We start from the raw sequence: 21,148 nt of genomic DNA, 5'->3' as shown, positions 1-21,148 counted from the left end.
AATGTCCTGTAATTGGAATCACATAGGATATAGCTTTTATAGATTGGCTTCTTTCTCTTAGTAATATGCACCTAAAGTTTATATCTTTTCATGGCTTAATAGCTTGTTTCTTTTTACTGCTGAAGAATATTACATTGTCTGGATGTATCAGTTTATCCAGGCACTTACTGTAGGACACTAGTTGCTTCCAAGCTTGGCAATATGAATAAAGTGCCTGTGAATATCTGTATTCAAATTTTTGTGTGAAAATATTTTTTAGTCATTTGGGTAAAAAAAACAAGCTAGTTTGCTGAATTTTTTTGGTAAGACTGTGTTTAGTGCTATAAGAAATTGAGAAAATGTCTTCCCATTTGGCTGTGCCATTTTGTATTCTAACCAATAATGAATGAGAGTTCTGTGGCTCCACATCCTCACCAGAATTTGGTGATATCAGTGATCTGGATTTGAGTCATTCTAAATGGTGTTTATGGTATCTCATTTTTGTTTCACTTGTAATCCTCTAATGATGTATGACGTTGTACATATTCATCTACTTATTTGCCATATATGTATCTTCTTTGAGAAGTAATCTTACTCCTATTTTTAATTGGGTTGTTTTCTTACTGTCAAATTTCAAGTGTTTTTTTTTTTATATTTTATATAACAGTTGTTTATCACATATGTTGTTTGCAAGTATCTTTTCCAACTCTAGGTTGCCTTCTCATTCTTGTAAGAATATATTTCACAGAGCAGAACTTTTCAATTTTCATCATGTCCAGCTTGCCAATTATTTCTTTCATGATTGTACCTTTGGCATTGCCAGTACACAGGAATAACTTTCTTTTTTATGTCAGAGGTACAATCCAAAACTAGGATTGTAAAGATCTCTCTGCATATGATTCTGATGTCAGCCATAACTAGTATTATCTTAGTCATTAACCTAGTGGCTAAGACTCCCCTTCTCTGGAAAGTGCTTTTGATTGGTTCTGCCAATTTTATGATGCTCTTTCCCATACTCCACCCCTAATTTGGCTAGCCATGTATCTTTTTAGTACGCTGACTTTAATTCTTTTAGATAAATACTAACAAGTAGTGTAACTGGATCATATGGTGATTCTATTCATAGTCTTTTCCAGAACCTCTATCCTGATTTCCATGCTAACTCTACTAATGTAAAATCCCACCAACAGTTTATGGTTTCCTTCCCCCCTCACCTTCAACAGTATTTATTATTATTTTCACTCCTAATGATTGCCATTCTAACTGGAATAAGATAAAATATCATACTTTTGATTTGCATTTCCCCAATGGCAAAAGATGGTAAGCTTTTACATACATATATATATATATATATATATATATATATATATATATACATATATATATATATATACATATATATATATATATGTATATATATATATATAATTGCTGCCTATTTGTACTTCTTTTAAGAAGTATCTGTTTAGTTCATTTGTCTATTTATTGATTTTATTGATTGTAGTTATTTGGGTTTTCTTTTCTTTTTTCTTTATTTTTTTATGCTAAGCATTTCAAGTTCTTTGTTCTGGATATTAATCCTCTGTCAGAAGAGCGGCTGGCAAAGATTTTCTAAAATTCTCTCTTTATGCTGTTGTTTCATTGCTATATAGAAGATTTTTAGTTTGATGCTCTCTCATTTATTCATGGTTGGTATTATTTCCTGAGCTATAGGAGTCCTATAGAAGAAGTTGCTCCCTATGCTTACATGCTAAAATGTTTCCCCTACATTTTCTTGTAGGAGTTACAAAGTTTCTGGTCTTATTCTTAGGTTGCTGATCCCTTTTGAGTTTACTGTAGAGCAGAATGAGACATGTGGGTCTAGTTTCAATCTTTTACTTATGAATATTCAGTTTTCATTGTACTATTTGTTTAAAGGTTTATCTTTTCTCTAGTGAATACATTTAGTAACTCTGTTAAGAATCAGATGGCTATCTGTGTGAGTTTGCCTCTGTTTTCTGTTCTGTTCCATTGCACCATGTGTCTATTTTTGTACCAGTACTATGCTGCTTTGATTACAGTAGTTCTGTATTATAGTTTTAAGTCAGGTGTGGTTATGCCTAAAACTTTACTCTATTTGCGCAAAATAGTTTTTTCTATTCTGAATATTTTATTTTCCCATATGAAATTTAGAATTGTTTTTCTAGTTCTGGGAAAAACAGGCATTTTGATGTTTCCATCAAAACATTGCATTGAACCTGTATCACATTTGGAAATATGACTATTTTAACAATCTTAATTCTGCCTATCCAAAAACAGGAGGACTCCTTCCATCTTCTGGTGAATTCTTCAATTTCTTTTTCAGTGTTCTTTAATTTTTATTGGATAGGTTTTTCATTTTTTTATTTAGATTTATTACTAAGTATTTTATTTATGTATTTTGAAGTTATGCTGAATAAAATTGTTTTCTCTCTTTTTCAGTAGATTCATTGTTTAATAAATGAATTAAATTAATGTATAGAAAAGCTATTGATTTTAGTATGTTGATTTTATGTCCTGCTCTTTGCTGAATTTGTTTATCAGCTCCAGAAGTACTGGTGGACTTTTAAGGATCTTCTAAGTATAGGATCGCATCATTTGCAAACAGTGATAATTTGACAACTTCCTTCCCTATTTGTATCCCCCTTTTTTTTCTTATCTTGCTGAATTGGGCTAAAATTTCAAGTTCTATATTGAATAGGAGTGGTGAGAGAAAACATCCTTGTCTTTTTCTTGATTTAGAGAAAATGCTTTCAGTTTTCCCCCTTCAGGATGATGCTAGCTTTGGATTTGTTATATATGTCCTTTGTGAGGTTCAGCTGTTTCCTTCTATCCCTAGTTTTTTCCAGAGTTTTAATCATGAAGAGGTGCTGAATTTTTTCCAAGGCTTTCATAATTGTGATTTTTTTTCTTGATTCCATTAATATGATATATTACATTTAATGAACCATCATTGCATCATTAGAATGAAACCAAATTAATCATGGGTATAATCTTTTAATGTGTTGTTAAATTCAATTTGCTAACATTTTATCAAGAATTTTGTATCTGTGTTTATTAAGAATATTGGTGTGTATTTTTCTTTTCTTTCTTTTTCTTTTTCCTTCTTTTTTCTTTTTGAAAAGTCCTTATCTGATTTTGGTATTAGGGTGATAATGACTTCATAGGAAGAATTTAGAAATGTTCCTTTTCTATTTCATGAAATTAGTTAAGGAGCATGGCATTACTTTTGCTTTAAAGGCTGATGGAATTCAGCAGTGAATCCATCTGGTACTTGGCTTTTCTTTGTAGAAGGCTTTTTATTACTGTTTTCGTCTCATTTCTTATTACTGGTATGTTTCAGTTTTCTGTATCCTCTTGGGTCAGTTTTGGTGGGATGTGTATGTCTAGAAATTTATCCATTTCTTCTAGATTTTCAAATTAATTGGAATATAAGTTTTCAAAATAACCCCTAATGATCATCTGATTTTCAGTGATGTCTATAGTGATATCATCCTTTTTTTCATTTCTATTTTTATTAATTTTTTCATTTCTATTCTTTATTAATTTCTTTCTCTCTTTTGGTAAGTTTGTCTAAGGTCTGTCAATCTTGTTTATACTTTTAAGGAACCATATCTTTATTTTATTGATTTCTTGCATTGTTCTTTTAGTCTGTATCATTATTTCAGTTCTGATCTTATCTTTTCTTTTCTTCTACCAGTTTTTAAGGCAGTTCATTATTATTTTTCTAAGATATTGATGTATTATATATCATAAGGTTATTTATTTAAGATCTTTCTTGATATTTTTAATGTCAATGTTTATAAACTTTCCTCTTAGCACTGCCTTTACTGCGTCCCAGAGATTCTTGTATGTTGTCTCCTGTTCTCATTTGATTCAAAGATTTTTAAAATTCCTACCCTGATTCCTTTTATGACTCATTTAATCACTCAAAAGTTCATTGTTAAATCTCCATGTATTTATATTTTCTGTAGTTCTAGTTGCTGTTGTTGATTTATAATTTGATTCTATTATAATCTGATAAGATGCAAGAAATTATTTCAGCTTCTTTTGTGTTTTTCAGGACTTACCTTCTGGCTTAAAATGTGTTTTTTTTTTCTGGAGAAATTTTCATGAACACCTGAGAAGAAAGTATATTTAGCTGTTGTTAGTTGAAATACTCTGTGATATCTGTTAAGTCTGTTTGATCTATAGTATATTTCTGTGGTAACTTTTTTGATTTGATGTCTGAATAACCTATTTATTAGTGATAGAAGGGTTTTTAAACCACCCAGTATAATTGTATTAGGTTATATCTGAGCCTTTATGTTATCTGTTAGCAACCCAGTGATAGCAAACCAGTCAACCCTCTCTTGACCCCCATCATTCATTTTCTACACTGACGACCAAGCCTTCTATTCCCTGCCTCATTTTGTTGAAGAATGGGATGTTTTCTTTCCCCTCAGGCCATGTAGGGCTTCAGATAGATGGCTTTTTGGCAGAGAATCCATGTAGGGAGTCAGTGCAGTGGGTTCATTTAATAGAATTATCCTCTTAAATGTGTGTTCCCACCATTCTCATTTATTTATCCCTTTCAATGTTGAGCAGTATTTGTTTTATATAATCAGGTACACCAATGTTTGAGGCATAACTATTAAAAGTTGTTATATCTTCTTGTTGCATTATTGTCTTTACTAATACATAGTGACCTTCTTTGTCTCTTCTGACTAATTTTGTCTTGAAATCTACTTTCTCCGATATAAAAGCAGCTACTCCTGCTTACTTTCAGTTTCCATTGGCATGAAATATCATTTTCTATTACTTTCAGCCTGTGGATATATTTTCCTAAAAAGTGTGCTTCATTCAGGTAATATATAATTGGGTTTTGTTTTTTAATCTAAAATGCCAGACTATGTCTTTTAATTAAAGAATTGAAACCATTTACATTTCAGTGTTATTATAAAGTTATGTATTAACTCTTGTCGTTTTGTTTTGTTTCTAATGTTTTATTTGATCCTAATTCTCATTTTCTCATCTATTCTTCTAAGGAGATTTATTTTTCCTGCACTTTTCTTTGATGTTTCTTCTCTGTGTAAGTATCTTCTTCAATGCTGGCTTAGTAGGCATGAACCTTTAATTTTTGCTGCTCTTAGAAGGATTTTCCATGATTCTGAAGGAAACTGATGGATATAGCAATTTAGGCTGGTAGTTATTTTCTTTCAGTACTTGAAATATGTCATTCCAAGCCCTCCTGGACTTTATGGTTTCTGCTGAAAAATCTGCTCTTATTCTGATTTGTTTTCCTCTATAGGTAACCTGGCATTTCTCTTTGGCAGCTTTTAAAATTATTTCTTTGTTCTAAAGTTTGGGCATTTTATTTATAATGTGTTATGGAAAGATTATTTTCTGGTCTTATTTATTTGGGGGTTCTAAATTCACCCAGTAACTGCATGTCCATCTCATTTTCAAGGTTTGGAAATTTTTCTATTATTTCAATGAATAGGTTACCAATGCCCTTAGCCTGTATCTCTGCTCCTTGTTTAATACTGCTGAGTCTTAAGTTAGTTTTCTTAATGTTGTTCCACAATTCATGAATGGTTATACTTTATTGTTTTTTTTCTCATTAATGTTATCTGAAATGTTCTGTGTATATACCTTATCTTCAAGCTCAGAAATTGAAATTCTATTTTCAACTTGATCTAATTCTAATCCATTGGAAAGACTTTCAACCAAGTTTTTTGAGTAATTTATTTTCTGTATCTTTTATTTCTGAGATTTCTGTTTGGTTCATTTTCAGAATCACTAACTCTTTATTTTAATGCTCTTTCATATCCTATATTTTCTTTCTTAGTTCATTACTTAGATAATATATTCATCCACTAATTATTTTAACAGTCAACTTTTTGAATTCTTTGTTTCATGTTCATCTATTTTAATTTCTATGCATTCAATTATTGGGGATTATAAACTTTTGGAAATATCTTGTTAGCTTGTTTTTTTCATGTTTTCTGAGATCTCTTGTTGTTTGAACATCTGTTATATTGACTTCATCTTCTTCTATTATGTGAAAGATTTTTAGTGAGCAGTTATCTCCTTATAATAAGCCCTGAGCTTAGGATATAACTTGGCATCCATACATCCAATTAGTGTATCAAAGTGTTAAGTATGAGCACCAACACTGCTTTGAAATGAGAGAGCAATTAAGAGCAAACTATTTATCAATGTGTATTAAAAAATTTATTACAATGTTCTCTACACCTAAACTAACCAATGAGTATATTGGGTGAGAAATAATGCAGAAAAGATGGAAAAGTTAAACATTTTTGATACTAAATACTAAATCACACTTCAGGGGGAACAAACAAAAGAAGAAATAGGTAGGTAGGAAAGATAGACAAAAGAAAATTGAGGGGAGAAAAAAGAATGAAAAATATTGGAGATAATATTGAGGTATAAAGAAAAAAAACAGTTAAGAATGCATAAAATTAGGATCCAAGATGTCAGGCTAGGGGGAGGTTGCATTCCTTGTTGCTCCTTGACCTGGGATTCAAGAAGTGGGAATACTGTATCCCTGCAAGTTATTAGAGGACCCCTACCATTGATCCCATGCAGGAATCCTGGCCACCATGCCCGTGCAGGTCCCCCAGCCTCAGTGGCTGAACAGGACCCCTGGCTTTAGTGCCCATGCAGAACCCCCAGCTGCCCACCCACACAGGTCCCCCTGCCACCACTCCCATGTGGACCCCCATCTACCAACGTGGGGCTCTCTTTGTCATCCCCATCTTAGGACACTGCAACCACTGTCACAATCCCCTCTACATGTTGGTCTGCACCTGGGGACATAGAACATGGTCTGAAGACAGCTGCCCACCATAGCACTGCATGCTGCTGAGATGAATCTCTGAGTACGCCATGCATTGCCATTGTCCAGCCCACCTGGAGGCCACATCTCTCAAAGCAGTCACCTCCATCTTGGGACACCTTTGTCGCCATCTTGGGTTATCTTCTCTACCACCATCAACATTTTTATTTGGGGCAACTCCCAGCTTGGGACATCTGCTAAGGCCTAGAAGCAATATCAAGATACCAATAGTCCTCAACTCCCCCATTTTGCCCATGGCCACTAACCCAGCACAGTGCTTGCAGCTATGAGGCCTGTTGGTATCTCACAAAGCCTGGTCCTTAACTACCCAATATAAAACAGCTGTCCGCGGCAGGTGCTCAGGACACAGAGCACAGCCTACAAGACCTCTGTAGAGAGGTTCCTGACTGGGAAGTAGAAAGGGAAGGGGTAAGTAAGATACAGTTTATAGACTAAATTAGAAACCAGGAATTGTGAGATCTATAGGCAATATGAGGAGATAATACCAAGTACTCACATCACAGGAATGGGCCCCAAAGAAGATCATTGGGGTGCAGTCTCCCATCAGAGACCAAGAAGTGCTGTACCCCACCTCTAGGAATTCCACCTCCAAGACCAACCCTCCCATCCTATTAACCTTCACCATCCTGAGGGTGGAGATACCAGCAAAAAACAGACAGCCACACCTATTGGATCAGAAAGAAATCAGGAAAGATACTGAACTCCAACAGAGACAATCCCTTCATTTTCCTTAAAGAATTTTTTTCTCTCTCTCCCTTCCCTCACATCCCCAACATTTGTATAAGCAAGTACTTTTCATGCATTAGACTACTGAGGACTGGGATATCTGAATATTATATTACAGTTGTTGTATATTCTTTTTTATTCTTATATTTTTTCTGTTTCGTAATTTTTATGTTTGTTTGTTGTACTCTCTCTATTGTCTTCCCATTTAATTCTCTCCCAAAATCTCTTTCTCTCTTTTCTCCTGCTGCTAGCCAACATCTTTTGATTCCTCTTTCACACTTACTAAGATCTAATAAGTCTATATCCTCACCTCCTACCTCCTTAACATCCTCCCCCTCATTCTCTCTTTGTCCACCATTAGAAACTCTAGACCCTTTTGCAAACCTACTGTTTATATTGTAGATAATAACTGAACTCACCATTTCTGTCTCTTGTGACAAAACTGTAAATACCTTAATAGGAGCTATTTGATTTAAGGCTATATATTGTACTGGGATCTGTTAATATTAAAAAATTCTTAGAGGTAAATGAGAATACTGATACAACATATCAAAATCTCAGGGACACTGTGAAGGCAGTATTAAGAGGAAAGTTCACTGCATGGAATTCATTTTTAAAAAGAAGAAAAAGTCAAGAAATAAATGACCTAACATTACATTTCAAAGCCCTAGCAAAAGAAGAACAAATGAACACCAAAAGTAGTAGAAGACAGAAAATAATTAAAATCAGAGCTAAAATCAATGAAAATGAAATAAAGAAACAATTGAAAAATTTGACAAAATGAAAAGTTCATTCTTTGAAAAACAAATAAAATTTATAAATCTTTAGCCACACTAATGAAGAGAAGGAGAGAGAAAACTCAAATTAATAACATCCATGATGAAAAAGGAAATATCACAATGGACACGACAGAAATACAGAAGATAATTAGAAACTATTTTGAAAATATGTACTCCAATAAAATAGAAAATCTTGAAGACTTCAACAAATTTCTAGAGACATATGACTTACCCAAACTGAATCAGGACAATATGCACAAGTTAAGCAGATCAATTTCAATCAATGAAAGAGAAGACAGCATCAAAAGCCTACCAAACAAGAAAAGTCCAGGACCAGATGGATTCCCAGCTGAGTTCTACATGACCTGCAAAGAAGAACTAATACCAAAATTCCTCAAATTATTCTATGGAATAGAAAAGAGGGAACACTTCCAAACTCATTCTATGAGGCCAATATCACCCTGTTTCCAAAACCAGACAAAGACACATCAAGGAAAGAAAACTTCAGACCAATATCTCTAATAAATATAGATGCAAAAATTATCAATAAAATTCTGACAAATAGAATACAAAAACATATTGAAAAGATAGTGCACCATGATCAAGTGGGGTTCATCACAGGGATGCAAGGTTGGTTCAACATACAGAAATCTATAAATGTAATTCATCACATCAATAGACTTAAAAATAAGAATCATATGATCCCCTCAACAGATGCAGTAAAAGCATTTGACAAAATATAGCACCTCTTTATGTTCAAAACACCAGAAAAATTAGAGATAATAGGAACATATCTGAACATTGTAAAAGCTATATCTATGCTATGCCCAAGGCCAACATCATTTTAAATGGAGAATAATTGAAAGCATCCCTCTAAAAACTGGAGCAAGACAGAGATTCCATCTTTCACCACTTCTATTTAACATAGTTCTTGAAATTCTAGCCAGAGCAATTATACAGATGAAAGAAATTAAAGGGATATGAATAGGAAAATAACTCAAACTATGACTATTTGCCAACGACATGATTCGATACTTAAGAGGTTCTGAAAATTTTCACCAGAAAACTACTAGAACTAATAAATGAATTCAGAAAAGTAGCAGGATATAAAATCAACACTTGTACATCAAATGCATTTCTGTACTTCAGTGACGTATCCTCTGAAAGAGAAATTAGAAAAACTATCCCATTCACAATAGCCTAAAAAGATAAAATAAAATATTTTGAAATCAACTTATCAAAAGAGGTGAAAGACCTCTACAATGAAAACTACAGAATTCTAAAGAAAGGAACTTAAAGAAGACCTTAAAAGATGGAAAGATCTTTCCTGTTCTAGGATAGGCAGAATTAATATTGTCAAAATGGTCATACTGCCAAAAGCACTATACAGATTTTTTTTTGAGGGAGGGAGGGAGGGAGGGAGGGGGAGAGAGAGAGAGAGAGAGAGAGAGAGAGAGAGTTTTTTTAATATTTATTTTTTAGTTTTCGGTGGACACAACATCTTTATTTTATTTTTATGTGGTGCTGAGGATCGAACCCAGCACCCCATGCATGCCAGGGGAGCGCACTACCGCTTGAGCCACATCCCCAGCCCAAGCACTATACAGATTTAATGCAATTCCAATAAATTACCAATTAAATTCCTCATAGAAATAGAAAAAGCAATAATGAAATACATCTGGCAAAATAAGAGACCCAAAATAGCCAAAGCAATCCTTAGCAAGAAGTGTAAGGCAGGTGGCATCAGTATACTAGACCTTAAAAAACACTACTACAGAGCAATAGTAACAAAAATGGCATGGTATTGGCACCAAAATAGACTTGTAGACAAATGGTACAGAATAAAGGACACAGAGACAAACCCACATAAATACAGTATCTCATACTAAACAAAGGTGCCAAAAACATACAACAAATGGTTCTGGAAAGACTGGAAATCCATATGCAGCAAAATGAAATTAAACTCCTATCTCTCACCATGCACAAAACTCAGAACTAAGAACCCAGAAATTAGACCAGAGACCTTGTACCTAATAAAAGAAAAAGTAGGCCCATCTTCATCATGTCGGATTAGGGCCCTACTTCCTTAACAAGACTCCTAAAGTACAAGAAATAAAATCAAGAATTAATAAATATGATTGATTCGAACTGAAAAGTTTCCTCTCAGTAAAAGAAACAGTGAGGTGAAGAGATAGCCTACAAAATGAAAGAAAATTTTACCATACATACATCAGAGCACTAATCTCCAGGATTTATAAATAACTCAAAAAAACTTAACACCAAAAAACAAACAAACCAAAAAAAAAAAAAAAAAAAAAAAAAAAACAACAAATAACCCAATAAATAAATGGACTAAGGAAATGAACAGACACTTCTCAGAAAAAGATATACAATTGATCAATAAATATATGAAGAAAAATGTTCCACATCTCTAACAATTAGAGAAATGCAAATCAAAACTACTCTAAGATTTTATCTCACTCCAGTCAGAATGGCAGTTATTAAGAATATAAGCAACAAAAAGTGTTGACAAGGATGTTAGGGGAAAGGCACACTCTCCCATTGCTGGTGGGACTGCAAATTGGTGCAACCAATCTGGAAAGCAGTATGGAGATTCCTTAGAAAACTTGAAATGGAACAACCATTTGACCCAGCTATCCCAGTCCTTGGTTTGTACACAAGGGACTTAAAATCAGCATACTGCAGTGACACAGCCACATCAATGTTTATAGCACAGTAGCTAAATTATTCAACCAACCTAGATGACCTTCAATAGATGAATGGATAAAGAAACTGTGATACATATACACAATAGAATATTACCCAGCATTAAAAGAGAATAATGTCATGGTATTTGCAAGTAATTGGACAGAGTTGGAGAATATCATGCTAAGTGAAGTAAGCCAATCCCAAAAAACCAAAGGCCAAATATTTTCTCTGATATATGAAAGCTGATCCATAATGGGGGTGAAGGAGGGATCGTGGGAGGAATGGAGGAACTTTGGATAGAGCAAAGGGAAGGGAGGGGAAAGGAGAGAGCATGGGGGTAATAAAGGTGGTGGAATGAGATGGACATCATTACCCTAGGTACATGTATGAAGACACAAATGGTGTGATGCTACTTTGTGTAAAACCAGAGAAATGAAAATTTGTGTTCCACTTGTGTATTCCACTTGTGTATTATGAATCAATATGCATTCTGCTATCATGTATAACAAATTAGAAATAAATAAATAAATAAGTCTAAAAAATACATAAAATTAGTTAGAATCATGAAAAAAACAAATGATGAGGAAAGACACAACAAAATACTTAGGCTTTACACAAAACAGTTAATATAACAACAGTCATAAAAAAATTCCATTTTGGCCTTGCAGAAATATTTAAAATGTAGATACTTATTTTATGCACTCTTGAACTTATAAAAACAGGGATGAGTTCATCTTTGTAGTTTTTGGCTTGTGGAGCTTGGTAGCACAGGACAGATGCATGAACTGACCTGGTTGCTGAGGAGCAAGGTGGTAACTGGAAGCTGAGGTGCAGATTGGCAGCTGGTTTGACGGTGGCTGGTAGCAGAGATGTGAGTTGCTCCATAGATACCACACTTTCTAGCAGAATCCAAGGTTGATTTCAGGGATATGTTTGCTGCAGGTAGGTGCTATACTCTACCACAATATTATGCACTCTTCTCTGCTCTGCCCCACTCCTATTGCAGAAGCTAGAAGGAAGAGGGGCAACTCAATCGCCTTTAGCTCTAAACAGTGTAACTACACAGAATTATAGTACTGCCCCACTTCAAAGGTATCCCCCATGATAATATTAGCAGGTGTCTCTAGGTGGGATGAATCTTTAAAAATTGAATTGCTTCCTGAGCTATAAGCTTAGATGTGATCTCCAAAAAATGGCTGCCCACCACAGTCTCTAGTAAAAAAACAAGTGGAGTACTTCTTATTCAGTGGTTGAATTCTCAGCTCCCTTCCCAACTTAGTCTGAATTTTTCTTCAGCTGTTTCTAAAATAAGCTTATCAGCTTTCCCTCTCCCACTTTCTCCCCCTGTGACCCCTCCCTCCAGACCTGTCCAGATGCTGGTTCTGGGTTAACTAATTCTTTTCTGTTATTTGTTGCAGTAACCAGAATTTCCAAGTCCTTCAAGTCTCTGATCTTCCAATATTGATAATCAGTGCATTCCCTTTGCCACCTACGTCTTTAATCAGCTGTTTTCTCTCTACATGAAAGAGCTAAGATAGGCAGCCTACCTTCCCTCCACCATCTTGGATTCCCCTTCAGATGATTTATTATGACAACTGTATATATCTCTAGAGCTACTACTGTTAGCATTTTTTCTGCTTTCAGAGACAATTTTTTTAAGAAAGTCTTAGAGATCTGCACTTATTTCTCACTCCCCTTCCATTTAAATTTCTACTAGAAACTACTGAAACTATTGTTATAAGATAACCATTGAGTTGTTACCAAATCCAATGGACACTTTATTAATTTACTTGAGCTCCCTGAAGCAATTAACAATTTTGATCTATCTTTCCTTCTTGACATATTCTTCTCTTTGTTTTTCTCTTAATTCTCTGGCCTTTCATTTGGAGCCTCTTCCTCTTCCTATCCTTTAATTTTTTTTTTCATATAGTCTAGTCCTCAGTCCACATTTCTTCTCACTCTATAAACTCTTTCTCTGGGCTTACTTACAAAGTATAAGCTGATGATCCATCCAACTATATTTTCAAGATGAGCCTTCATTCACATGCTTCAGTGCTGTGTACCTACCTGCCAGATGGACACCTGGACACCTCAAACTGTGTTTGTCATTTTTTTTGTCACTGTAACCAAAACACCTGATGAATATCTCAAAGGATAAAAGACATATGTTTGATTAATGGTTTAAGAGGTATAATTCTATGGTCTTCTGGCTCTATATATTTGGTCCGGGTGGAGGAAAAACTGCTCAATTCATGACATCTGGGAATCAGAGGAGGGGAGGGTGAAAAGACAAGAAATACCCTTTCAACACATGCCCACAGTGACATACCTCCATCAACTATGCCCTACCTCCTATAATACTACACTACACTCCCAGTTGTCCTTTCTCTTGCTAATAAAGTAATGCACTGATGATGTCAAAGCCCTCATAATGCATCCATTTCTCAAAAGTCCCATCTGCTACATTGGGGATACAGCCTTCAACACAGAGTCTTTGGGAGGCATTCCTGATCCAAATCACAAAACAACCTAATCCCATAATTTTCCTTTAAATTATGTAGTGGCTTTCTAATTTGTTCAGAATAATATGCAATGTTCTCCCATCATAATCTGACCTCCCTAGCTTAATCTCTTCTCTTCACTCAACAATGTGTGCCCATTTGGACCTCTGTGTATTGAGTGTATAAGCCAGAAACCTAGAATCTTCCTTGATTCCTCTTAATACCTTATTGCCCTCTTGCTTATCTAACTCATAACCAAACCTCCACTTCTGGGTAGATCTTCTATCATCATTATCCCACCTCCTCCAATCTCATAATGCTAATTTGAGATTACCATGTCAACTTTCTACATAGTCTCTCTGTTTTTAGTTTTGCTCTTTCCTGGCTCTGCTCTCTACAATGTAGGCTGAATGATCATTTGCTGTTCCAAATATGAATATGTCACTATAGTGCATAAACTCTTTTTCTGGCTCATCTTTGGTATTAGGATAAGGGCCAAAATTCCACCTTTGCCACCTCTCCCACCACTTGTGCCACTGCAATGACACCAACATTTCAGCCATTCCATCACTTTGTCACTTTGTCCCATCATGGAGCCTTACCATACATTTTTTTTTTTCTGCTGCCTTGATGGTATCCCCCGTCCCCAAGCATCTTATTAATTTCTCTTAACTCCAGCTCACATTTCAAATCTCAACTCATGAAAGCCCTCTGTGACAGTCTACGTGTGCTGACATTCCTCATATGGTTTTATTATACCACTGTGTTTTTTTTTTTTTATTATATCACTGTGTTCTCCAGTTTATTTCTATAAATTTATTGGCATGATTATTTGACAAATAACTCTAACCCATCAGACTATAATTTCCCAAAAAGACAAAATACCCATTGTTTTGTTTTGGTTTTGTGTGTGTATCTATGTGTTCATTGTGGTATCTTCAAATATATATATATATATTTGTGGTATCTTCAAATATATATATATATATATATATATATATATATATATATATATATATATATATATATATATATATATATATATATATACACACACACACACACACAAACAAACCGGCCTGGGTGCTTGGGAGCAAGGTGGTCACACACACACACACACACACACACGTGATGAGGTGTTCAGTTAATATTTGTTTAATGAATTAACTGTGAATAATTCAATAATAGCATTTGAACAAAAATATAAAAGCTAGACGAATTCAAAGTAAGCTCTCCTTCTGAGTTTCTCTAAAGTATATTAAAATCAGACATATATTTGTAGTTTTCTTAAATTTTGTATCTTCTGTGATAAATAACTCTCAAATGTTTATATTCTGTGAGAAGAAAATGCTACATAATAATTTGAACTATATAAAATATTAGAGTTTAGTGTTATTTACATTTTTGCTGCCTATTGAAAATTAAATTTAATTAAGATAAAGCACTCTTAAAATGATGAAACTGGCTTTTGAATTATTCAAGTGCTAACAATATTATATGTATACAATGGCTTATTTATATTTTCAAAAGTTGAAATAGTAAACAATATTCTTTATTTCTGCTTTTTTATTTTAAGAGAGAGATAGGGTGTAATAATAAATCATATGTATTTGATTTGGAACTTTCAAAATTGTCACATGAGATATTTAAGTAGATATTCCTCTTGAAACTGGCTTTTTATCATCCCACAGGGTTAAATGGTTGTTTTTCGTCTCTTTCCTTGTGTGTTGTTGGTCTAGCACCTTGCCTGAGAAGTGCTTCACTGCCACTTAGTATACAGAATTTGTAGTGTTTAAAGATGACCCTTGAGAATATCATATAAATGAGTAGACCTGAAATTTAATTTTAGCAGGTAACCATATGAATCTATAAGTGCATAGGTGGATGACATTTAAACATTGTTGTCTATTGAGCAGTTAGATTTGCTCCATTAGCTTCTAGTTTTAACATAAAGAATCCAGAAAATAAAAGACACTAGTAATATCCAACCAAGAAAATTATGCACAGATTTCAAGGGGCACAGTGAGAACTGCTTGAACTAAAGCAAGAGAGTAACAGCTATATTGTTCAGAAGTAATTTAATGTGCACCTAATGGAGATGCATGCTGCCTGGATACAAATACTTTAAAAACAAAAGCCAGAAAATAAAAGGGAGTGGGGGAGACCTGAGTGAACTTGAATGTTAAAAAAAATAAAGGTAATCAAAGGTAGGAAAGATGCATGTGAGATACTGTGTAAAGCATCTTTACAGATGAACATTGGAATGATGGCAGTACTGAGCAAGGGGATGCTAAAATAAGAAAATCTAAGCTAGAGAATGAAGGGAAACCTGTACATCATATTACAATAAATGAGATAATTGTCAAATACTAAAAGAATAAGATAATAGTGAACGAGAGAAATTGACTAAGGGATGGGGATGATAATTTAATGAAACACAGGAAGACCAAGCTGGGTCCAACAGATAGCCCCTATCATGTATTATTGAGCATTCATATATATGAAGCATTATATTAGCCTGTCCTAGGAAAACCTGGGTTTTGTGAATTTTACTTTCACAATGATACACTAGCAATCACTACTATCTGTAGGTAGTAGAACATTTGTCATGGTCCTCCTTTATGGTATCTTTCATGGTTTATTTTGACCAGAGTGACTCTTCAACTTCACTACAATATAATGAGACATGCTTTTAAAAAATATATCTAGATGTTGTTCTGTTATAGACCTCATGTTAATTGACTAAAGGCCAAAACTTACATGTACAAGTAATGACAAGTAATGTACTACACAAGCTGTAGCAATTTTCTCCTCCCTCGGAATGCTAAGCTTTTTTATATTTGTTCCAGTCCTCTGGATGTTAGCCAAATATAAAATAGTATTTGGTACAGACAAATATTGTACAAATTTGTTTTTTTTGTCCCAAATTTCTGATGTATGAATTTACGTAGCCACTAAATCTTTCTGTACCTTCACTTTCACCTGTGTGAAAGTAACAATCATGCCCCCACATATCTCTAAAATCATTTAGGGTGAATGAGACCTACGAGAGTGATGTAAACCTTTCCAAACACACATATCAATCTGGGCACAGCTGAGTCTGACTCTATAAACCATCTTGCAGAGTGCTAATCCACATAAGTCAATGCTTTTGGTGCCAGGAAACTCTCATCTCCTCCTCTTTTGGATTGTAGCCAAGAGGGGAAGTTCTAGTACATGAAAAGGAAGGGTGTCTTTCTTAGTAAGCCCTATGGTGGTTCTGAAAACTTCTGCCCACCCCTCCCTCTACTCAACCCTCACCAGCATGGAGCTTAGTGCATAATCACAGGCTCAGTTTTGAATTACCATGAGGATAGAATACAGTGTGGTTACAACTGGAGGTCCTCATGCCTGGCTGTGTTCCCAAGCACTCAGCTGCAGCCCTTGAGCCACAGCTTCTGACGAGCTCTAAGAGATTCCCAGAAAACTGCTCAGATGTCTGCATTTGCTGGCAAGCATAGCTCCAGGCATATGGTCAGTGTGAATGGCCTTGGGAATCCTCCAACAGGCTTTAGAACTTGAAAGGGCTAGGTGGTTTGATTATCATTATATCAGCCAGTCACTCAACATTTTTGACTCCCTACAATTTACCAGGCACCGTGCCTTGCACTCTAAGGAATCAAAAGAAGAAAGTCTGAGTTTTAGGCTCCACAGATGAAGATGAGACAGATATGGCAAAGCACCTAGCAAAGTAACTACCATTGCAGTTATGAATGGTACTAATGAAGGTTGAAAATCTAAGGAGAGCATGCACTAGAATAAGCAGGGATGCCTTTCCAGAGAATATGAGACTGGAACTGAATTGCAAAATTTGGATTTATTTGGGGTAAGTGGAAAGAAGTTAAGAATCAATAATATAAACAAAATCTTTTTTTTCCAAAAAAGAAACTAAGTAAGAATAGTAATGTGGTAATGAGGGTGACAAGATTCAGTAGAAAAATTGTTTTTCAGTCATCTATTTAACCACACTCAGAGAATATTAGCTGTAAAGTAGCCATTATACTAAATGATGGATATAAAGTGATTAGCAAAATAGACCAACTACTTGCCCTCTTTGAGCTTACCTTTTAGTTGTGAGGTAGTTGACAAATAGTAAGTCAGTAATAGTAAATCAATTACTTATTTGTTAAAATGAAATAAGTAATTCTAAACTGAACGATGTGATGAAGGAAGTATCCTGATGCAGGAGAAATGTGGAGACCTGAATAGGCACTTGGAAATGGCTAAGAAGAGCCACTTAAATTGAAAACTGATGGATGATAAAGGTCCTATCACTGAAAGAGTCAAAAAGAAGCATATTACAGGCAAAAACAACAGGATACACAAAAAGTCCCTAAAAAGGGAAAAGCTTGGCATATTTAATATACTAAAAGGAAGCCAGGGACGTTGATTGCAAAGGGCCTTAGTGATTCCTTTGTAAATATGTTTTTATCACAAGACATGCAAGATTCTTGATATCTCAATATTGGAGTACTCATACAATTGGTACTGAGAGTTCAATGTTTGTTGTCAATGACTTTTCATATTACACCTACTACAGCAGGCCAATAGGAGAAGTGAAGACGATGAATGTGATCTTGGTCATGTGGAATGTGGGAAGTGGTGTGCTTATGTACATCATTTTTTAAAAAGTTTGATGCTTGAGTTATTCATAAGAATTGGTTAGCTTGATGGTGTGAATACTTGTAATACTTTAGCTTAAATTATAATGTACATATTTTGCATATTAAGAGATAACAGTGCTGGTGATCCATTAATTCTTAAGATAATATATTGGACGATTACCATATTGCAGATTGAGTCCCTTATCATGGTTTTCCATTTAGGTGAAAATGGAAGTGATATCAGAGTACAGATAGGGTTAGACTAGAGAACTCTAATTTTGGTGATATTAGCTGTTTTATGCCTTTCTCAAATATCATCTAATACTCTTAATATTAAACTTATTAAACAAAAGTAAACAAGCCACAAGAGAAAAAGACGAATTTCTGTAGCATGCTTTTTAATTTTTTTTTAATTTGTTCATTTTAGTTATACATGATAGTAGAATGTGTTTTGACATATCATACATACATGGAACATAACTTCCCATTTTATGGTTGTACATGATGTGGAGTTACACTGATCGTGAATTCATGTATGAACACAGGAAAGCTATGTCCTATTCATTCTACTGTCTTTCCTATTCCTATCACCCCTCCCTTCCCTTTACTCCCCCTTGTCTAATCCTGTGACATCTGAAGCAGTTGACTTTAGTGATTCAAAACTAACTCTTAAATAACTACATGTGTAAAGTGTTTGTGTGTGTATTGTGTGTGTGTGTGTGTGTAAAAGTGATTTGAGCATCTGATTCTTGAATGCAAACATATGAAAGAAATTACTAGGATATATTTGTAATACCTAGGGATTTTATGCACAGTTTACTTCCAAAAAGAATTTTTTTAAAATCCAAAAGTGAAAGTAATCCCATTATTAATACATTAGAAGAATAAATCTAGAACATTAAATATGTTGATTAATATTCTACAAATCTCAGTGTATATGTATAGCAAACTACAAAGAGAAGATTTTAAATTTTTCCAATGGATTATTTCCTTTTCATCATTTTGTGTTTTTAACACTAGCAAATTGAGAAATTGTATGATAATAGTTGGATTTTTACTCTATCTTTTATGCAAAACCTTGAAACCTTTCATAAATTAAACTTCTTACTGCCCCTGGGAAAATACAAAATGCAGAGCAATTCCTGTGGCAGCTCTTACCATTTCTGTACAGGCCAGACATTTAGTTCTATTTAAAATATTTAAAATAGAAAAAGATGAATCCTTTGGCCATGCTTAGAATGTAAGGATCCTGGTCAAGACTGTAGAACATTAATACTCTGCCAACTTGGACTGCATTCACAGCAATATTGAGGCAGTTTGTGATTCTCTGATTCATATCTGTTGTTAGATTACATCCTTTTAGTAAAAGAGAAGTCCTTTTCATTCATATATGTGTACACATAGAAAAGTGAAGAGTAAACCTGTGTCAAGGTGCCGTAAACTTTGTAGTGCCTTTTAAAGAAACATTTAACACTTTACAGATCTTTTGTATTAGACTATGCTCTGTCTTAACTCTGAACACATCCATTGTATCAAATGGCATCTTCAATGTAAACAGAGGTAAATATGTATAAGGTCCTCCTTGGGAGGTAGAGTTGTTTGAGAGTTCTTCTTTATTTTGCATATGGTATATGGTTCTGTGCCCTATTTCTGTCAATGACATATAGAAAAGTTAGTATTTTTTCTCTCTTGATGTTTTACTGGCATCTTTGAAGTGTTATACAACAAGCATTTACTACTGGATAACTAAGCACTTCTACCCTTTGTTTAATTAACGCATTGATCTACACTGAATCTATCGGATCAAGCTTATTGAGACAGACTGCCTATTCTTCCCCCAAGAGATGGTTGCTGGTCTCCTCATGTTTTCAAATAAAAGGCAGACAAACCTGCAACACATGGAGCCCAAAGATTTCATAAAGACTTTGGCAATAGCACCTTACAGATATTTCAAAAATAGTTGTGCTTTATCACTTCTTCTGTGCCATCACATATAATGAGTCTTTTTAAAAGACTAAATGCAGCTCTCTGATTTTCATTTAATGGAAGAAGTAATAAAGTTTAATTGTATACTTGAACATGGGGTGTCATTTTCAGTACTTCTGATCAATAATTCATTGATTGCTTTTGGCTCAAAGTAAAATTTGAAAGAAAATATAGCCAGTGGGAGCTTATCTCACTGTAGCTTTATCATCTCTATTAATTACGCTCTTCCCAAATTTGGATCATTAGGCTACCAAAGTGACAGCAGATGGTGAGCAAACGGGACAGGATGCTGAGAGGACCAACACAAGAGCAAAGTCCCTTGGAGAATTTGTTGAAAAGCTTGCCCACGATGCAGAAGGTATTAGAGAAACCATGTTGTAATCATTATTTGTCTCAACAGAAAATAGAGAAAGAGATTATAAGATTCTCTTGTAAGGATGCTATTTCTAAATTCAAGGGTTGAGTTTTTCAAAGTGTTTTGTTAAAATATTGAAGAACATTATCTACTGAGAACCTGTGACCTACAGTGGTAAATGAATGACAATAGCCAATGAATTAATGATGATAAGCACAGAATAGTGGTAAATTCTTGAGGAATGACAATTACAATTAAATTACTCATGGGAAAGCTACATTTTGCTATTTTTGTGTTCAAAACTATTTAAAATATTTTTAATTTTTAAAAAGCCTTATTTGATAATCTATTCGGTACATGAAAGCAGCACTTGAATTTCTCAGAATGGCCTTTCAAATACTTGGTACAAGATTTTTAATGAACATCTGTTGCTTGGGATTTGGATGTGCTACTTCACCAGAAGCTCCCCTGCATTTTGTCCACATTTCCCTAGGAGTTAGTTGTTGGCAACTGCCAGTATGATTGAGAGTTAAAGTGGAAACCATCTTTGGGCAAAAGCTCTGGTGAGACCCAATTGATGAAAACAGATA

The 21,148-nt window shown here is 34.5% G+C and overlaps 1 protein-coding gene across 1 annotated transcript in view; it reads left to right on the top strand.

Moving 5' to 3' along the window:
- The window catches only part of Lama2 (laminin subunit alpha 2), a 571,380-nt gene that overhangs the window by 423,359 nt on the left and 126,873 nt on the right, over positions 1 to 21,148 (top strand). Inside the window, exon 35 of the mRNA XM_071613037.1 lies at positions 20,450 to 20,561. Within this exon, the coding sequence (XP_071469138.1) occupies positions 20,450 to 20,561 (112 nt within the window). The remainder of the gene's footprint in view (positions 1 to 20,449; positions 20,562 to 21,148) is intronic.

The sequence above is a fragment of the Marmota flaviventris genome, chromosome 6 (genome assembly GCF_047511675.1).
Source record: "Marmota flaviventris isolate mMarFla1 chromosome 6, mMarFla1.hap1, whole genome shotgun sequence".
NCBI lineage: Eukaryota > Metazoa > Chordata > Mammalia > Rodentia > Sciuridae > Marmota > Marmota flaviventris.
Note: the sequence above shows the minus strand (reverse complement) of the source record. Positions and strands in the feature narration are given on the sequence as shown.